This window comes from Propithecus coquereli, unplaced genomic scaffold (genome assembly GCF_000956105.1).
Source record: "Propithecus coquereli isolate 6110/MARCELLA unplaced genomic scaffold, Pcoq_1.0 Scaffold43, whole genome shotgun sequence".
NCBI classification, from domain to species: domain Eukaryota; kingdom Metazoa; phylum Chordata; class Mammalia; order Primates; family Indriidae; genus Propithecus; species Propithecus coquereli.
The window spans coordinates 3803924-3818751 of NW_012150063.1; the positions used below are offsets into that span (position 1 = coordinate 3803924).

The window sequence follows — 14828 nt, forward strand, 5'->3', positions numbered from 1 at the left end:
TGTGAGCTAGGCTGACGCCACGGCACTCTAGCCCAAGCAACAGAGCGAGACTCTGTCTCAAAAAAAAAAAAAAAAGGTATATTAAAAAAAAATGTACAGCTGATCTCACACATAAGTGAAAGAATGAATAATTTCCTCCTAAGATCAGGAAAAAGGAAAGGATGTTGCCTTACCACTTCTTTTCAACGCTGTATTGGAGATCTTAGCCAGTGCAATAAAGCAAGAAAAAGAAATATTAATAAAAGGCACACAGATGGGAAATTAAAAACAAACTGTCTTTATTTGCAGATAACATGATCATCTATGTAGAAAGTCCCAAAGAATCTACAAAAAAACCTACTATGACTACTGCATGAGGTTGAAATGGCTGCAGAATACCAGGTAAATATATAAAAGCTGCAGATTGGGAGAAAATGTGATAAAAAACCTTGAATCCAAGATACATAAAGAGCTCTCAAAATCATAAGTAAATAACCCAATTTTAAAATGGGCAAATGATATGCACACATATTTTACACCAAAGACACATGATGGCAATAAAACACAGGAAAAGAAGCTCAATATCATTAGTCATTAGGGAAAATGCAAATTAAAACCACAATGAGATGTTACTACAAACCTATTTGAATGGCTTTTAAAAAATGACCATAACAAGTGCTAGTGAGGATGTGAAGAAACTGAAACAGTCATATTTTGCTAGGTGGAATGCAAAATGGTACAGCCACTTTGGAAAACAGTTTATCAGTCAGGATTCAACCAGAGAAACAGGACCACTAAGACATATTAATTTATTCACTTACTTTTAATCTTTATTTTTAACGAAGAATTTGTTACAAGGATTTAACCTCATGCAATTACAGAAGCTAGGTAAACAGTCTCTGTAAGGCTGTCTTTGCACCTGATTGCCAGAGCTTAGAATACACAAGGCAAGTAGTTGGAGCGGAAGCTGGATGTAAAGTGGGGGAAGCTGGATATAAAAGTGGGGGAAGCCAGAACAAGTAGAAACCCACAAGCTCAAGCTGGAGCCCACAAGGACAGAAAAACCCCTTGTTGGTAATCACTGCCTTTGACCCTGATGGCATGGGTGTCCTGCAGAAGCCAAGGCCTCTCTTCATGATGCTAAACAGACACATGCACACACATACACTTACACCCTTTGCCCCGAAGTCAGAGAAGCTGAGGGAAGATCCTGGGGAAGACAGAGCTATTGCAGTCCCACCACTGCCTCATGCCAACAAGGTGAGCCAGCAGATAAATGACAACATGTACGAGCTGCAAAAATGACTACCACTTCATTTCTGCTCTCTAAATCTTGCACAAGAATTTCTCTTGCTGCCCACCCTAATGGGAAAGGAATTTTGGAAAATGTAGTTCAGCTTAGCTACACAAATATGTTACCAAGTTAACACAGGCAATTTCTTAGGAAGTTAAACATAGGGTTATATAGCAAGGTGAAGCAATCCTCACTGCTATTGTTCACCAGAGAAATAAAAACTTATGTTCATTCTAAAACCAGGATGCAAATGTTTACAGTAACTTTATCTATAATCACCACAAACCAGACACGACTTAAATGTCCTTCAAAAGGTGAATGAATAAACAAACTGGTACATTGCACACAACGGAACAATATATTAAGTAATGAAAATGAACTACTGATACATGCAACAACACTGATGAATACCAAACACATTATATAACATGAAAGAAGCCAAAATAAAAAGATTACACAGGCTGGGCGCGGTGGCTCACGCCTGTAATCCTAGCTCTCTGGGAGGCCGAGGCGGGCGGATTGTTTGAGCTCAGGAATTTGAGACCAGCCTGAGCAAGAGCGAGACCCCGTCTCTACTAAAAATAGAAAGAAATTAATTGGACAACTAAAAATATGTAGAAAAAATTAGCTGGGCACGGTGGCGCATGCCTGTAGTCCCAGCTACTCGGGAGGCTGAGGCAGGAGGATCGCTTGAGCCCAGGAGTTTGAGGTTGCTGTGAGCGAGGATGATGCCACAGCACTCTAGCCTGGGCAACACAGTGAGACTCTGTCTCAAAAAAAAAAAAAAAATTACACATTACTACATGATTCTACTTATACAGCATTCAGAAAAAGGCAAAACTATAGGGATGGAGAATAAACCAATGGTTGTTAGGGGTTAGGGCTGGGGTAGGGATTGACTATAAAGGGGGAGACCTCAGGGGGAGGGGTAAAGAAACTGCATTGTGTCTTGATTGTGGTGATGGTTACACAAGTATGCATTTGCAAAAATTCATAGAACTATACACCAAAAAGAGTGAATTTTACTGTGTATAAATTAAAAAATAAGTTGAATTAAGCTTCTGGAATAACACTATCACTAAGCATTAAACACAAAAATATATGTATCTGAATATGTACTCAATTTGTTTTTAAATATACAAACTCACAATATATATTCACATAAGAAAACCGGTATATAGGAAGTAGAAAATAACAGTGATTATTCTGGGGTAGTGAAACAACTTTAAAAACTGGCCATTATGATACAGTTGCTCAGTGCTCAGGTAAAGGTCAAGTATTGGAGGGGAGGAGGCCCAGGACAGTTTTTGTTGCATATGATACTAGATAATTTCTAATAGAAACTTAAAAATTTTTAAAAATTCATGTCGTAAGAAAAAAAAAAATTCACGTCATACTATCTAAGAGCAATATAGTACCCCAAACAACATCATGCAGCTGGGATAGAATTATAGGAAATATAATTACATGTATTTTGTTTTCTATTATACTAGGTTTATATATACTACTTTTTCAAGTATGGGGGGAAGGGAGGAGATAATAAGTTTAAAAACACCCACTACTACAAAAAACACAAAACTCTTTGAGCAGTTAACATCCTGACAGTCTATCTTATTTATTTTAAGTTTTTTGACACCGGTGGCCAAGTCCAGTCTCCAAAGTACAACAAATCTAACGTGGATTGGCTCATCAACAAGTATCCTAACCATGTTCTAGAGAACCGTCTGCAGAGTTAAAATCCACATTTCGGCTAGGCTTGGTGGCTCATGCCTGTAATCCTAGCACTTGGAGAGGCCGAGGAAGGAGGACTGCTTAAGCCCAAGAGTTTGAGACCAGCCTGGGCAACAGTGAGACTCCATCTCTACAAAAAAATAAAAAAATTAGCCAGGCCTGGTGGTGCGTGCCTGTAGTCCCAGGTACTCGGGAGACTGAGGCAGGAGGATCGCTTGAGCCCAAGAATTGGAGGCTGCAGTGAGCTATGAGGATGCCAGTGCACTCTAGCCCAGGCAACAGGGTGAGACCTTGTCTCAAAATAAATAAATAATAAAATAAAATAAAACAAAATCCACATTTCCCATACTCCTTTGTATTTAAGATTCTGGACATAATCTAGGCTGTACCATAGATACACTGGGAGGAGAGATAGATTTGGTACTATAAGTACCCTGCTGGTAGGGATCAAGGCAGAGACAGAGCATCTTGGAGCCAGAGGTAGAGTGGCAGCAACCCAATTCGGCAGTTAGGTTTCTAATCACAGTGGGGATGGCGATATCCTTCGTTGGCCCATGCTGAAATGTGACTTTCGGAGTCATTCTTGGAAGCCCAGTCTAAAATCTGTTTTTCACATTCCCTAGTACTTAATGTTTCAATAAGCCTTCTACTCAAATAAGCTAGAGTAGAACAAAAGACAAACCTCAGTACAAATTTATAAGAATTTTCTTAGATCACGAAGGTTAACAAAAAAAAGCCCATTTAACAGTATTATTATTGTTATACTCATTTTCATATAGTAATTTTACCCCATACCAATGTCAGCCTCTATGTCCCAGTACATTGCACCAGCCTAGCATTGACAGTTATCTCTCCAATCCTGTAAGTGCCCACGAATGCTGTCTGCCAATTCCATGCCTCAGTTTATACTTTGCCATCTGCTGTTTTCTCCCTTTGCCATGAGAGATCCAGCTAAAATGTCAGTTAACTCTGGGAAGCCTCTCCCAATCTGACTGGCACAACTAATTCTTCCCAATACTCCAATTATGCTTTCCACTGACAGAAATAATTACATTATTATTTTACACGGGTGTATTGCCTTTCAATCTCTTGATTTTGACTATGAACTAATTCCCTGAAGTACAGACCACATTAAATTTCCGTTGCATGCCTACTGCCTACCTGAGGGCCTGGCATGTTACAGGTGCTCAATAAACATCACTAGAACATCAAATGAGGGTGTCACACTCAGTGCAGGGGAAGGTAGTTTCCCTTTAGTGTTTGATATCTTCTACTTCTTTATTAGACCTGCAGATTTTGGTCTTTAAGAGGTTTTGTTCTTGCAATTTCTATGTAGTGATACAACTCTATTATACTAATAACTGTTGTATTAACAACATTTTATTGTTATGTTATTCTGACCATCTGAAGCTAAATATCACCAAGGCATTTTAAATTCTCAGCTGTGCATCCTACAAATTTAAATTATGGCATATAACAATTTGGGTATGAATGAAGTTTTGCCAGAAGAACAAACATCAGTAACACTAACGGCTTTAATTACTGTGTTTGGAATTTAATGTATCAACATATATTGAAAAGTAATAATTTTGTGCCAAAAATAGTTTAAAAAAATGCAACAACATAGAAAGCAGGATATTGGCTCACATCAAATACACAATAGTCTATAAAGACTATTTTCATAATTTTAAAAAAAATAAAGGATGACTTCTATAGAAAGCTACTTATGAACTTCTCAAAAAGAAATTTTGTCATTTCAAAGGGATTGTAAGCTTAACTAAAGACAGTAAGTCCATAAGGAAAAAGAAAAAAGAAAGTACAAAATATAGTAGACAAGATTACCTAGTATTTAAACAGGGAGAGCGGATCTTAAATGTTCTCACCACACATGCAGACTTGTTGGGTAACTAAGTGTGGTGATGACTGTGTTAATTTAATTGTGGTAATCATTTCACAATGCATATGTATACCAAATCATTACACTGTATAGCTTGAATATATATAATTTTTATTTATTAATTATACCTCAATAAAGCTGGGGAAAAATTTTTTAAATAATAAAAAATATAAGTAGGACACCGTATATGATTAAAAAAATTCAAAGATTGAAAACCTATAAAGCAAATAGATATATACAATTTTTATTTGTCAATTATACCTAAATAAAACTAGGTAAAAAAAAATTTTTTTTTTTTTGAGACAAGGTCTACTCCCCAGAAAAATCATCAGTTTCTCCCTTTACAAGACTAGTCTTCATTCCATTGTGGGCAGACTTGGAATCACTAAGTCACAGACTTGCTAAATAAGATCTATATGGTTTACCAGATTTCTAAAACAGATTAAAATATTCCCACCCCAACATTTTATTTTATTCACAATTTTCTACTTACAAAGTCTTGACGTATGTCATTGAAGTCTTTGCCATATTTTTCCAGTGCCTCTTCAAATAAGCTAGCTTCAGAGGCTGACCATTCTTCCATTTCATCTCTGCATAAAACAGGTCCTCCAAGTGGTACTAAGACACTAATGGCACTGCTCAAATCATAGCTGTGTCTATACAATGTATCCATAGCATGAAACTAAAGAAAAGAAACAAAGTGAACAGAAAACATCAACCAGAAATGCAAATTTGCTAGATTATTTTAGAAGAGAAACACCAAAATTCATTATGTACCTAATACACTTAGGCAGTATTTTTTTAAAAACAAAATTAAGAAAAATTTAAACAGGTTACTAAATAATTAAAATATCAGTTATTACTTTAAGAAAATGTTTATTTGTACCTTTTAAGGTATGTATTGTTATTTTTGAGACAGGTTCTTGCTCTGTTGCCCAAGCTAGAGTGCAGTGGTGTCCTCATAGCTTACTGCAACCTCAAACTCCTGGGCTCAAGCAATCCTCCTGCCTCAGCTTCCCCAGTAGCTGGGACTACAGGCGTGCGCCACCACGCCCTGCTAATTTTTCCTTTTTCTGTAGAGATAAGCCTCACTATGTTGCTAAGGCTGGTCTCCAACTCCTGGCCTCAAGCAATCCTCCCATTTCAGCCTCCTAATGTATTAGGATTGCTGGCATGAACCACCATGCCCGGCCTAAGGTATGTGTTTTTAAAAATGCATCCATTTGTTATGGCAACCTAACTATGAAGACATAGAAACTGAAATTATTAAATTGGGAACCCAGTAAATTTCACCACCTTTTGGTTAAAAACACTAAAGTTGCTTTGGCTATTGTGCAAGGTTGGCATAGCTTCCCTGGGCCAGAAAAAAATATATACATTATGTATCATAGAGTGACAAAAAATATTTTCAGGTTGGATTAAGAGAAGGATGTACTAAGAATGAGAGAGGGAAAGAAAACAACAGAGTGGAATATGATGGTTAAGACAAAACAGTATTACACACACATATTGAATAGACAAAACAAAATTACATGTCCATGTTAAATATGATAACTTGGTTGAGATTTTGGAAGACTAAGAATAAGTGGCCAGGCTTGCTTGGAACAGCTAGGCTGGTGTGGGCTTTTTATACATTTTAAGGGACAGTGATCTGAAGAGTAATATAAAAGGAGAAAAGATAGACTAGGGCATATAATTAGCTTTTTGCAAAAGTACCTGATGTCTAACTTACTTAAAAAGCATTTTCATCCAATTAGTGTAATGAATAAACTAGGTTTCAAAATTGCATAACGTCTGCAAAGTTTTGAAAAACCTTTGATTTTTTTCCTACTGGAGAGAAAGCGATTCATTCATAGCATGAACATACACTTGTATGTATAGCAGGAAAATTGCAAAACAGGACAGTCATCTCTGCCTGTGTCCCAGATAAGCACATGAGTATCATGAAGATTTGGTTAGCAAAGTGATCAAATCCTTACCCAAGTGAGAACTAGTTCTGCTTTCTTCCCTCCCATCGCCCAGAACTTCTAACACATGAACATCAAGTTTTGCACCTTTTACACAAAGTATCTCCTGCTATTTATTAAAAATATCTCGGCCGGGAGTGGTGGCTCACGCCTGTAATCCTAGCACTCTGGGAGGCCGAGGCGAGTGGATCCCTCAAGGTCAGGAGTTCGAGACCAGCCTGAGCAAGAGTGAGACCCCCGTCTCTACTAAAAATAGGAAGAAATTATCTGGACAACTAAAAATATATATAGAAAAAATTAGCTGGGCATGGTGGCACATGCCTGTAGTCCCAGCTACCTGGGAGGCTGAGGCAGGAGGATCGCTTGAGCCCAGGAGTTTGAGGTTGCTGTGCGCTAGGCTGAAGCCACGACACTCTAGCCCAGGCAACAGAGTGAGGCTCTGTCTCAACAAAAAAAAAAAAAAAAAAAAATCTCAAATGGGGATTATTGCTTCTATGCAACAACAGATCTCTTAAAAATCTAGCTTTTGGCATGAGCACTGCTGCTCCAAGCCCACCAGTCAAGGTCTCGGGTGTCAGCTAAGCCACTGCAGCTGTAACCATGACCCATTACAAAGCTGCCGACTCAATGCACAAGCAGTTCCAGAGGTACTTGGAGAAGTCTGGGTAGCTAGACATGCTGACTGAGGTGCTGGTAGCCTTACATGAAGAACTAGAGAAACCTAATAGTGGTTTAGGTTTTTGAAAGCATCACTTAGGAGCTGCTATCGGAAAACCCAGAAATAGAGCTACTTCACCTGGAATTGGTAGCAATGAAAGAGAAATATGAAGCTACTGTAGAAGAAAATAAAAAACTGAAAGCAAATATTGCTCAGTATGAACCACCTCAGGAGGAAAAGTGTGCTAAACAGGATTCTTCTCAGTTGAAAACACACAGAAAAATGGTTTTGTATAACTTGAATAGTTTGTATATTATGTGCTCTTTTCTGAACGGATGCCATACAAGTCTTTTAATATGTTAAATTCACCTATCAAAGTTTAACTGTTATAAACACATATACTTAGAATCACCAATAAAAACTCAATATAACCTTCGTTGGTGTTAAAGCAGGAGAATTCAAAGTAAACCCTGAAAAAAAACTGAACGTGACCATCTAAACATAATTCCTTACCTAAAAAGACATTCTATTTTGTTAGTTTGATTGGGAACTGTGGTACTGGTTGTATTTTATCCAAGGAAATTTAGCATGGGCTACTTTGATGTAGTTCAGAATATGAGCACAAGTAGTCATTCTTTTTTTTTTAAACTTGAAAAAATACATTAATATTTATCCAGCATTCTTTAAAATGAAGATGTCACTGTTGTTTATATCCCCTGCAGGCAGCTGGAGAGATCTGTGTGACATAAGATGCTTTTGCATGGGTTCCCATGAATCTTCTGCTCTTGTTTACATAATGCAGAACAAATAACTCTTCTTTGCCACCACTTTGCCTTAGGTAACTGCGTGTTCATGTGTGTCAGCTTGAATCCTGACACCACGTTTTCCTACTATACAACCATGTCTTATCTGATATTCTTGCCTTGTTTTGCTCTGTGCATTACTGTATATGAGTTGCACACTGGCCTTTCTGTGTTGTTTTTCAATTGGCTTAATAACAGCAGTTACCCTGATTGCAATTTATATAACTTTAAACAGGATCACACTGTTCTCCCTGCTTTACTTAGTAGAGCACAGAACGGAGGCAATATATAACTCTGGGTTCACACACAAGCTGGGAGGAGAAGGCGAATGAGCCACATACCATGGAAAATTATAGCTGTAAATACAATTACACAGTGCTCCCCCCGCCAAAAGTATTTGTCTAGCCTTGAATTCACTTTATCATCATTATTCCTGTGAAGTAGGTAGGGCAAGTAGAAGAGGAAACTGAGTGCTGAATTTTTAGGCCAAAGACTGACATTAATACAAATTATTGGGCACATCAGTTAACTGCTCTGAGATTCACGTTCCCCATCTGTTAAATGAGAAGAATATCTGTGTTGCCCATCTGACACGGTTCTTGTGAGGGTCAAATAAGAATGTATGTGAAAGGTCTTTAAATGGTAGAATGCCATATTCTCATTTGTATAGAAAAAATGTTTTCACTTTCAAGTGATCCCTAAATATCTTATAGGGGACTGCAGAACATTCCATACTAGTACAAGAGCACAAAATAAGCTCAAATACCAACTAATATCTATTAAAGAAAAATTATCACCAAAAGTATCCATCAAAAATATACTAATATATACACTATGATACATTAACTAAGACATTAAATAAGGGTATAGAATATGAATTTTTTGACAGAGATCAAGGCAGTATTTAGAACACATAGACGTGTTTAGGTACAGTACCTAACTGCTTCAACAAGGGTTGGTTGACATCTCACTTAAATCATTGGATTCTACAAAACAAAAGCAAGGAGGGACTTCATGATCAATTTCCTAGTTATAATCACAGCTTAGGCCACTGACCATGTGTAGTAATTTGCTGTATGTGTCACAACCATGGAACAATAACTTTCAACTTTCAAGCGATTTTCTTCTCACTCTTCTGCAGCAGGAGTTGCAAAAATGTTAGAACTGACCTTGATTCTTTGCTTATGCTCTGCAAATTTCTGAACCAGCTAATCTCTATAGCTAACCTACTAGACAGAACCTGCAGTTTAGGTGTTGTATACACTTTTATACACTTATACGTCATCACTGAAATTAACACATTAGTCCACCGTCATCCATGATTTTGCTTTCTGTGGTTTCAGTTACCCACTGTCAATTACAGTCTGAAAACAGGTGAATAAAGTACAATAAGCTACTCTGAGAGAGAGACCACACTGTAACTTTTATGTCAATATATTTTTATAATTGTTCTATTTTATCATTATTGTTGTTAATCTCTTACTGTGCCTAATTGATAAATTAAACTTTATAATATGTAGGGTGTGTAAGAGGAAGCACCATATATACAGGGTTTGGTACCATTTGCAGTTGCAGGCATCCGCTGGGGGGCTCTTGGAACCATACATATCCCCTGTGGTTAAGGAGGACTGCTGTAATTATTGGGTTTTTTGTTGTTTTTGGTTGGAGACAGAATCTTACTCTCTCACCTGGGGTTGAGTGCAGCAGTATTATCACAGCTCACTGCAACCTCAAACTTCTGGGCTCAAGGGATCCTCCTGCCTCAGCCTCCCTAGTAGCTGGGACTATAGGTGTGTGCCACCACACCTGGCTAATTTTTCTATTTTTACTAGAGATGGGTGTCACTCTTGCTCAGGCTGGTTTCAAACTCCTGAGCTCAAGCAATCCTCTCACCTTGGCCTCCCAGAGTGCTAGCATTACAGGTGTGAGTCACCACGCCTGGCCTATAATTACTGTTTTTTAATAAGTGACCTATGAAAATGACAAGAAAGATCAACAGCATTTAGTAATCCCTTCAATTAATAACATATTTCCATAAATTATTATTTTTTTAATTCCTCAATTTGCAATAGATAACAAAACTAAAAGATGAAATGGCATTCAAAAATCAATAATTATACAAATTAGGCCAGGCAAAGTGGCTTATACTTGTAATCCTAACACTCTGGGAGGCCAAGGTGGGAGAATAGCTTGAGCTCAGGAGTTCGAGAGCAACCTGAGCAAGAGCCGGACCCCATCTCCACAAAAATGTAGAAAAATTAGCCAGGTGTGGTGGCATGTGCCTGTAGTCCCAGCTACTCCAGAGATTAAGGCAGGAGGATCGCATGAGCCCAGGAGTTTGAGGTTGCAGTGAGCTATGATAATGGCACTGTACTCTAGCTGGGGCAACAGAGAGAGACTCTGTCTCCAAAAAATAAATAAATAAATAAATAATGGAATAGAATAGAATAAAAAATAATTATGCAAATTACCTATGATGCTGAAATTCCTCAAGAGATAAAGTAATTTTTTATAATTAACAGGTGCTCTAAAACCAAAGTCACAGAATTAAATTTATTTTTCTCAGCTGATTATTACACCAACCACTCAAAGCACGAATGGATTTTCTGTCTTATTCATGTTAGATGAATGAAAATGCTATTCTTAGAGGCACTTTTTAAAATGATGATGGAGCTATGCACCTAACGCAGGTGCACCCAGTTTCATAAAGCAAATCCTACTTGATCTAAACAAAATGATAAACAGTAGCATTGTAATAGCTGGGGACTTCAACACCCCACTGACAGAATGGGACAGATCCTCCAAACAGAAAATAAACAAAGAAACCATGGACTTAAACAGGACTCTAGAACAAATGGGCCTAACAGACATTTACAGAACATTGTACCCAAAACTACTGAATATATGTTCTTCTCATCAGCTCATGGAACATTCTCTAAGACTGATCACATCCTAGGCCACAAAACATGTCTCAACAAATTTAAAAAATAGAAATTATACCATGTATCTTCTCAGACCGCAATGGAATAAATTAGAAATCAATTCCAACAGAAACAATCAACTCTTCACAAAGCCATGGAAATTAAACAACCTACTGCCAAGTGATTATTGGGTCAAGGAGGAAATTAAGATGGAAATCAAAAGATTTTTTGTACTAAATGACAAAGGGGACACAAGTTACCAAAATCTGTGGGATTCTGCAAAAGCAGTCCTAAGAAGAAAATTCATATCCTTAAATGCCTATGTTCAAAAGACAGAAAGATCACAAAATCAACAATCTAAATACGATGGGCTGTTACCTAATAAAGCTTCAAAGACCCAAAATAATACCTTAGCTTTTATAAAGTAATTATGACATGAATCTCAAGTGATTATATATGTTGTTTCAAAGGTTCTGTTCTTCATGGACTGTGTCTGTGTTACTGAACAGGGAAGGAAGCATTTGCTTTTGGAAGAGCTCCTGTACTGTGGCCCAAATCAAATGAGAAAGAATAGGTCAGACTTACAGCTGACCAGGAGACATGGAACCTCCAAAGCCCACATTTATACCACAGCCCAGAGTAGAGTACAGTACCAAATAGTATGTGTAGAAAATAAACATCCCATCAGGTGTGTACACTGTGGAGTTCCTGGGAAATAATTCTGCTAAAATTGATGATCAACTTCACAAAGGAAATCAAAGACTCACATTATGTGCTAGAAGTCCGTATGAACCCCATCTTTCTGACACATACAGAAGTTTCTTTTGAATGGAATTTTATAGTCTAACTCTACCCTTAAAAGCTTTAAGTAAAACATAAAGTTTACAGTTTTTATAACAGAAGAGACAAAATCCAGTAAAGAAAATGTAACTAGGTAAAGGAAATAAGCTAAGAAAAGACATAGTAGTTGACATATAACCAATGACTTATAGTTTATCGGTAAGATAATAAAAACTTGAAGAGCCAGACAAGTTTGATAAAAGAAACAATTAATCAATTGTGAGAGGAATCAGAATAGTGATTACCTTGGAAGGAGGAGTATTACCTAGAGAGGGACATGAGGGAAGCTTTTGGAATACTGGCAATATCCTTTAGGTAGTTACATGGATATAAGCACATATAAAAACTTATAAGCTGAGAAACAAAGTGTAGGGCACTCTATACATATTACCATATGTATACCTCAATTTAACATAAGAAAAAGAATTTTAAAATTAAGCACAAAAAAACCTGAAAGTCTTCTTTCCAGATAAATACTTTGCAAAGATAGCATCTTTTCAATAGAGACACAGATATACACTACAAGATCCATTCAAATCTAAATTTTAAAAAAAAATTCTAAAACCTAGCACAAGCTGTTCTCTCTGCCAAAAAGCAGTGAAGGTGTTGTCACATTTCATCTCATTCATAACAGATGGAGATGACAAATAGAAATATTTTAGGAGAAAGACTGACAAGGAAATTTTGGCAGTGGAATTCTCATCTTTGGTTCATTAAACAGAATCACACTAGAGTAGACTGGACTATTGTTAGGCAAATATTCACTCCCTCCTCTGGACCTCCACAGAAGAGTATTCTTTCACCCCAGTGATGTTGGGCTTGGCCATGTGACTTGCTGGCAATAGGATGTTAAGATATGTGACGTAAAAGAGCCTTGACATGTGTTTGCACATTTGGCCTTGCCCTCTTGTGCTACTGACTTTTGTCCAGAGAGAATGAAAGATAAGCAGATCTGGACCTATAGCTTGGCAACTTACATCAGTCCAGTCTAGTTCAGCAGAATCCTAAATAATCTGCAGATGAGTGGATGAGAAATTAATGCTTGTTGTTATAAGCCACTGAAATGTGGGGCAGTGTAATGGATATTGTGTTTTCCTCTATGAGAATAAAGAACTTAATTCACCCAGCGGCCAAACATGCTATGAGCAGACACTCTTCGGCTGTTGGTCATCTTTAGAATTATCTCAATTTAACAAAGAATCATCACCCAAGGTCCATAGTCCCATCCTGAGCAGCCTGTATCCAACGACGCAGGGGTATGGCTGAGCCCTGCATCCTGATTTGGGACAAACATTTAGTGTACCACATGGAATCAACTGAGACATTCATTCAGACTGTATCATAGCCCACCTTCTCCCACTAACTATTCCTGCTTCCTTCACTTTTCTTGCACCGGTGTTGATCCCAAGGATACTCCTTAATGAATTTCCTACATGAAAACCACCATCAGAATATGGTTCCCAGAGAACCCAACCTGTAACATGCAGCCTTATTATAACAACAGCTAACTGATACACATATACTATATTCAATACCAACTACAGATGCTCCTTGACTTACAATGGGGCTACATCCCAATAAACATACTGTAGGTCACAAGTATTGTTAAGCCGAAAATATACTTAATACTCTGATGAACTCATTGTAAAAAAGCTGAAAAATTTTAAGTTGAATCATCATAATTCAGGGACCATACACATTGATCGGTTGTTACAATTTTATAAAAACTTTACATGTATACCTCCACCACAACTTACAGCATTAAGAACACCATATTATTTTAAAACTAATGAGTATGTGGTGGTTTTTTCCAAGCGGAAGGTGAATATAAACTCTCATGAGTAAACCTCAAACTGACAAAGGCAAAATTTATATATAAAAGAGAAGTGTGCCATCCAATTTCAATTTTTGCTTCAATGTATAGTAAAAACAAAACCCCTCATCATCAACAAATTTGTTAAGACTAGTTGTCATTTATTCAACCTACAAGACAAGGTGAGCCATGTTTTTGTGTGTACTTATACCTTTTGATTATTATCACAAGAAAGCTAGAGTGGACAATAGGCCATGAGGACCTCATGGCCCTAGATGTCATTTCCAAACTTACCATGGGCAGAACTACAAGTTCTTCCTTGCTGGTTGTGATTCTAGGCACAAACCAGAAAAATATATAAGAACAACTATACGAAGCCACTGGAGAACCACCCAGTGCAGGCAAGGAGAGGCTATCATCCGTCTGGAAAGGAAGTATGAAAGGTGAGCTTCATATTCACCTTGGCCTTTACCTTGAGGGTATTATCTAGATTGCTACAAGGGGGAATAGAGCCAAATAGAAAGGTTCCTTTTTATTAGGCTGATGTGACAAGGATCAGACCTTGATGCTGCCAGAGTCAGACCTAGGGAGCAAAATATTGGGGAGAATCCTGTTCTAGGCCATAAAGGAAATCTCAATATATTAAAAGAATTGGTAGCATACACATTCTCTGACCACAACACTACAGGCAATGAAAATTAACTCACAGGTAGAATAAAAAATTATCAAGTAAATTAGAAAATACTTAGAACCAAATAATAATAAAAATACTACATACCAGAACATATGAGTTACAGCCAAGGTAATAATTAGAGGGACATTTACAATCTTAAACATTTATAATGAAAAAGATGACAAATGAAATCTAATGAACTAAAAAAACGGTCTTAAAAATCCAGAAAAAGAGTACCAGAGTAAACGCAAA

General features: G+C 37.3%; 1 protein-coding gene and 1 pseudogene across 2 annotated transcripts in view; one reads left to right on the forward strand and one right to left on the reverse strand.

Annotated features, from left to right (window-relative positions):
* Nucleotides 1-14828, reverse strand: part of MTA3 (metastasis associated 1 family, member 3) — a 205700-nt gene that overhangs the window by 50861 nt on the left and 140011 nt on the right. For both annotated transcript variants that reach the window (XM_012653859.1, XM_012653858.1), the window contains exon 9: nucleotides 5395-5583. In XM_012653859.1, the coding sequence (XP_012509313.1) occupies nucleotides 5395-5583 (189 nt within the window). The remainder of the gene's footprint in view (nucleotides 1-5394; nucleotides 5584-14828) is intronic.
* On the forward strand, nucleotides 7469-8025 carry LOC105817937 (annotated as a pseudogene).